Source organism: Uranotaenia lowii, chromosome 2 (assembly GCF_029784155.1).
Source record: "Uranotaenia lowii strain MFRU-FL chromosome 2, ASM2978415v1, whole genome shotgun sequence".
Lineage (NCBI taxonomy): Eukaryota > Metazoa > Arthropoda > Insecta > Diptera > Culicidae > Uranotaenia > Uranotaenia lowii.
In genome coordinates, this window is record NC_073692.1 from 31,170,221 (window position 1) to 31,176,014 (window position 5,794).

The window sequence follows — 5,794 nt, forward strand, 5'->3', positions numbered from 1 at the left end:
CTGCTTCAGCGTCCGATTTGGCTGTTTGCTGGCTCGGAATGACCTTATTCCTTCCCGGAGACGAATTCGTCGCACCGTACTGTGAGCGGCCTGGAACTTATTGGCCAAATCGCGGTCTGAAAGATTGGGATTCCTCTTGACGGCCTTGATGACTTTCCCACGCAGTTTCCGGTCGACAGTTCCACTCCGACGCTTCGAATGCGGCTTCCGAGCCGTCGTCAATGTTTCCTTGTACTGCTTGATAACACGCCATACGGTATTTCTGGGCATTTTAAGCTGTTTAGCTAGCTTCGATGCCGACAACAATGGATTTTCAAGAAAGCTGTGCACAATTTGATCTCTCCGTTCGGCTTACATGGCGGTTGTTTACAAAATGCTATCGTTTGGTGTTATGACATAAATACATGGTGAAAGGTAATGAATTTCCCGACACGTGGGTGAAAAAAGTTTCCAAATCCGTCCACTAGGAGCGCCACAATGAGCAAAAGAATTTGTTCCAATATTAAATGAAGCAGACTTTAACACAATCACCAAACGATTGCAATCGCGATTGCATTGGCGAATGTTTCCGGTAAAGGATTAAGCCGGGTATTTTTTTCGGCTATATTTTTGCATTACGGCTCCCGCACTCGTCAACGTTGTGTTTTGTTATGATGTTATTCTAATTTGTGTTCGAATAAGTACATTCTGAACATACTCTGCTAAAAATCAACACATCAGCGCATTGTGTGGGCCTATATAGATTTTTGCGATGTGACTTACATATAAAAAACACATGTCAGCATTAAATATTATGCGATACATAAAATTAGAATATTTCCTTCATAGAGCTAATAAGTGTACTACACGAGTTTGTAAAGGCCTTATATTAGGCAAGGATTTATTTTCATACATAGGAATAACTTCAGGCTTTTTCGAACTTTGTTTCGGAAAGTTCGGGAATTTATTTCGATTTGCTTCGAACTCCTATCAGGCATCCAACTTATTTCTTTCCTGAAACGGAAATGGCAAAGTTGAGAACACATCATAAAAAACACAACGTTGGAGAGCGCAGCTACCGTAACACACAAATTTAGTCGGAAAATAAATTCCCGATGGCTTAATCCTTTACCGGAAAATTCCTTTGCGAAACATTCGTCAATACAATCGCGATTGCAATCGTTTTTTGATTGTGTTGTCCATCATATGCGAATCAGTTCGAACGTCCGTGGTGAAAATAAAAAGCGATCCAGTTTACTGCGGCGAATGTGTCGTGCTTCGGTTCGTTTACCCGTAGCTTGTCAAAGTTCATTCGTTCGGGATTGCGATCGTTAGCGTTCATTCTGGTGTGTGAACTTGTGAACTTTCCATTCCCGATTGCTTTGATTGGCAGTTAGAACTGAACAAATTCACCACCAATGGCAAATTGATCGAACTCCGATGCGATTTTTTCCATGCTTGCACTAGGGTATCCCGAGATGACCGAACAGAAAATCAAATTGACCACATCTACATCAGCCGAAAATGGAAAAGGAGCTTTCTTGATGTCCATAACAAACGAAGCGCAGACATTGCATCTGACCATCTGCGAGATACGATTGAAAGTTGCGCGTGTCCTATGGCGAGAGAAGAAAGTCGGGTGTCGATACGACGTCTACCGGTTGGAGAATTCAGAGGTAAAAAGGACATACGTTGAACAGTTTGAATCCCGAGCCTCGGAATTACCGACAGAAGGAACAATCGAAGAAAAGTGGTGTAGAATCAAGAATTCCTTCATCACGACGAGCCATGATACTCTCGGTAAAGTAAGTGGAAGAAGCGAATGAATCTCGGATGAAACTTGGAGGATGGTCGATGATCGGAGAAAGCTCAAAGTACTCTGCAAAGTTATCCTGAACAGGATCCAGGAGAAAATTGACGCTACACTCCGACGGAAACAAGCTTGATTCAGATCTAGACGATCATGTGTGGACCACATCACAACGCGACGAATAATACTGGAACAAATCAACGAATTCCAGGACTCTCTTCTGCTGGTGTTCGTTGTTTTCGAAAAAGCATTCGACCGACTTAACCACGACAACATCTGGGCGACTCTAAGGCGACGAGGAGTCACAGAGACACAAGTCCATCTCATCGAAGCACAGTACAAGGCATTTTCGTGCAAGGTCTTGCACGACGGTGTCTTATCTGATCCAATCCCGGTAACTGCTGGAGTGAAACAAGGATGAATCTTATCACCGCTACTTTTTTCTAATCGTAATGGATGAGATTCTGACTGGATTGATCGACTGTGCACCGAAGCGAGGATTCCGTGGGTTCCTTCAAATATGGAGCAATTGAACGACCTTGACCTGGCTGACGATATTGTTTTGCTCGCCCAAACACAATCAGATATGCAGAGCAACTCGACGACCTCACCGAAAGTTCCAAGGCTGCAGGTCTCAAAGTCAATGTCAGAAAGACCAAGTCGATGGAAGGCAATACAGTAAATCCTTCTAATTTCGTGGTAGCTGGACAACAAGTTGAGAAAGTGGCGTGCTTCCAGTATCTTGGTAGCCAGATAACGCCTGATGGTGGTACCATGAAAGATATCGAAACCCGGATAAGAAAAGCCCGTTTTGCGTTTGCCAGTCTCTAGAACATCTTGCGGTTACGCCAGATCTCTCTACGAACTAAAAATCAAATCTTCAACTCAAACGTCAAATCCGTATTATTGTGCGGGTGTGAAACTTGGTGCACATATGCGGTGGCGACGAAAAATCTGCAAGTTTTTGTTAATCGCTGCCTGCGGAACATCATCTGCGCTTGGTGGCTTGGCAACTGGATCTCAAATGAGGAAATACATCGCCGGTGTCATCAAAGGGCTCTAGAAATCGAAATTCGGGAACGTAAGTGGAGATGGATTTGGCACACGCTGCGTAGAGATTAATACGAGATTTGCAGAGACGCGTTTGGCTGGAATCCAGATGAGCATCGAAGAAGAGGCAGGCCCAGAAGCTCGTGGCGACGAAGCCTAGCAGCCGAAATCCGAACTGTCGACGAGAATCTTGACTGGGACCAAGCGAAGACGCTGGCTCCGGATCGTCAACAGTGGAAGTCTTTTACCACGGCCCTATGACCGGAGGATCGCCGCGGGACCATTAAGTAAGTGAGTAAATTATTGGTCCTAAAAGGAATCTGATGCTTTTTTGACCCAACTCTAACCAGTCTAATATTTAATATCTCATAATCCTAAGTAGACTCGATCTACTAAGAAAGCAAATATTCTTCCAACCTATATCACATGACCCATAGAATCGGGAACGTTTGCAGAAAAAATTAAAAGCTATTTTTGTTATCATTAAAATTAATTGAAATTTTAATCAGTACTGATTTTTATTATTCTTTAAAATCTTAATAAGAGTGTTTTAAACAAAATTATATAAGTTTACGTTTCATTGGAACAACTACCAGGAGCCTTGGGCTGTCGCCAGGTTCAGCGAATGTTGATTTACACTGTGTCCCGGAAGTGGAGCCTTGTGGATGGCTCCCGGATTGGCCGCAACGTAGGTGGCCGCTGGCATGGGATGCTGTTGCTGATGATGAGTATGATGATGTTGGGCTGGATGGCCTAGATTCGGAAGCTCCGATGGATGGTATTGATGATGATGCAGCTGTTGATAGAGTACATTTGGGGATGCTGGAACTGGGTGGACATTCCGTTGGTGGTTGTGAGCTAGAAACTGTCCATGATGATGATTCCAGTGATTGGCCCAGCTATGTTGGTGATGATCGTTGGATTGAACTAAAGTTGGTCCCAAGTGAGGATCGAAGACGAATGCCGGCGAATGAGGAACTCCTCCCTGGTGCCCGTTGAATGGATTTATGTAGAGGGCATCACTTAGAGCGGAAATGGCGACGACCATTAGAAAAATCAATGAAGTCTGAAAGAAAAATTAAATGTTTATCAGACGTTAATTTTTAACTTAAGTTTAATCGAAAGAACTAACTTTCATGATGACTCAAGCTGTCTTTTCAATTCCACTCTTGAAACAGTTATGATTAAGCAAATTTGTTAATGCTCTTTTATAAATACAAACCTAAGAGGTCATTCTCGGAAAGAAATCCCTAGCCAATCAATCAAAAGTGCAGCCACTACTGATTAAGACTCACCTTCAGCTAATTACATCTGCTCAACTCAACACCCGAAGGGTGGTTCAATTTTTCCAAACTGATGTTCAGTCAGCTAGAAGTTTCTTCAACTTGTCTCAGCAACGCGCCTCAACACACAGAAGTCATCAACGAATCACGATTCGTGCCGAATGAAATCGATCGTTTCTCCCTGCTGGAACATTAACTACTTAAAAGTTGATCACCGGCTTGATTTGCCCCGCGAACAAGGGGGACGGACAGCACGCTTTCAACAGTTTATCGCTTCTTAATTAGTGAATACATCTCACAGTTATTCACACTCCGCGGTGGGGTTTGAAATTTGCCGATGCTGCTGACAGTTGGGTTCTGAATATTCATTTAATCTGTCAGAGGAGGTGAGAGAAATGGATAAATTAGAAACAATTAAAGCATGACTTGTTGTTACAACAGCTTCATTACTGTTTGTTTTGCGACTGTTGCGATATGACAGCAATCGATAGTTTATCTAAGATTAATCTCACAGTAAGTTGGATTAATATTTTCGGCTTCATATTTCGGATCTTCCCAAAAAAAATTTTTAAACTTCATCGGTTGAGTTAACTATCATTCGTCTATTTCGTTTGCCGTTCACTAGAATATGTACATTTTGTCTAAAAAGGTGTGATTCAGTGATCCGTTATTTACAGAGTTCCTGGAGCAGGGGCCAAGTTCAGGGACTTCTGGTTGACGATGTGTCCCGGAAGTGGGGCTTTGTGGACAGCTCCTCGGTTGGCGGCAACGTAGCTGGCCGAATGATGGACTGGAGCAACGGCCACGGCATGATGGTTGTGATGATCCCAGGTGTTGTACGCAACTGGAGCAGCGATGGCAACAGCAGCTGGAACCTGATGATGGTGGACGTCATGGTGAGCCCACTGATCCCAATGACCGTTGTTGTAAGCCACAACTGGTGCCTGATGATGGCCGGCCCATCCATGGTGATAATCGTTGGACTGGACAACGGTTGGTCCATGATGATGGGCGGCATAAGTCAGCACTGGGGCCACCTGGTGGGCGTAGACCGATGGGACGTAATGGGCGTTGGCAGCGACGGCACAGGCCATCATGACTACAGCTGCGATGCACTGGAAATAATTAAAAAAATACAAATTAAGTTACATGGATTAAAAATTGCAAATATATCTTTACCACCTTCATGATTGTTGATTGATTGTTTTGAGTTGTGTTGAGGGTTGAACGTAAGTTTGATATGATTTCATATAGTCTTGAGCGCCTTTTTATATGAACAACAAATCGTTCGTCTGACGACACAAACCGGACACACCTCCAATTATTTTTGGGCTAGTACAAATACAAGAATCTATCAACTGGATCGTTACCCAAAAGACTGCAATTTCTGATAGGAACCTACTGGCATAAAAACGGTCACACGTCAGTAACCAGTTTTCGAGTTGATGAGCTACATAGCTGCTTGATATCTGATCAACCGGCAAGACTTCCCCATTCCAAATCAAAACTAATGGGCTGAAAATAGTTTTGCTGATACCTTTTGAAAAGGATTAACTGTTTTTAAGAAACCTATTCAAAATTGCCCGGAAATTCAATAAAAAAAATGACAAAAATGACAAAAAATGACAAAAATGACAAAAATGACAAAAATGACAAAAATGAACAAAAATGA

General features: G+C 43.0%; 2 protein-coding genes across 3 annotated transcripts; both read right to left on the minus strand.

The window, feature by feature from the left end:
• Positions 1–3,423: 3,423 nt before the first annotated feature.
• LOC129743512 (uncharacterized histidine-rich protein DDB_G0274557-like) lies at positions 3,424–4,243 on the minus strand. Of its 2 annotated transcripts, none has more exons than XM_055735546.1 (2): positions 4,135–4,243; positions 3,424–3,905 (listed from the first exon to the last, which is right to left on the minus strand). In XM_055735546.1, the coding sequence occupies exon 2, from the start codon at positions 3,885–3,887 to the stop codon at positions 3,429–3,431; it is 459 nt and encodes a 152-aa protein (XP_055591521.1). In that variant the 5' UTR covers positions 3,888–3,905; positions 4,135–4,243; the 3' UTR covers positions 3,424–3,428. The 2 variants fall into 2 exon arrangements, with proteins under 2 accessions (XP_055591521.1, XP_055591520.1); XM_055735545.1 differs by lacking the exon at positions 4,135–4,243 and adding an exon at positions 3,972–4,007.
• Positions 4,244–4,704: 461 nt separating this feature from the next.
• Positions 4,705–5,416, minus strand: LOC129745025 (adult cuticle protein 1-like). Its single transcript, XM_055737848.1, has 2 exons — positions 5,305–5,416; positions 4,705–5,237 (listed from the first exon to the last, which is right to left on the minus strand). Exons 1-2 carry the CDS (start codon positions 5,308–5,310, stop codon positions 4,794–4,796), a joined length of 450 nt encoding a protein of 149 aa, XP_055593823.1. The 5' UTR covers positions 5,311–5,416; the 3' UTR covers positions 4,705–4,793.
• Between the last annotated feature and the right edge of the window lie 378 nt (positions 5,417–5,794).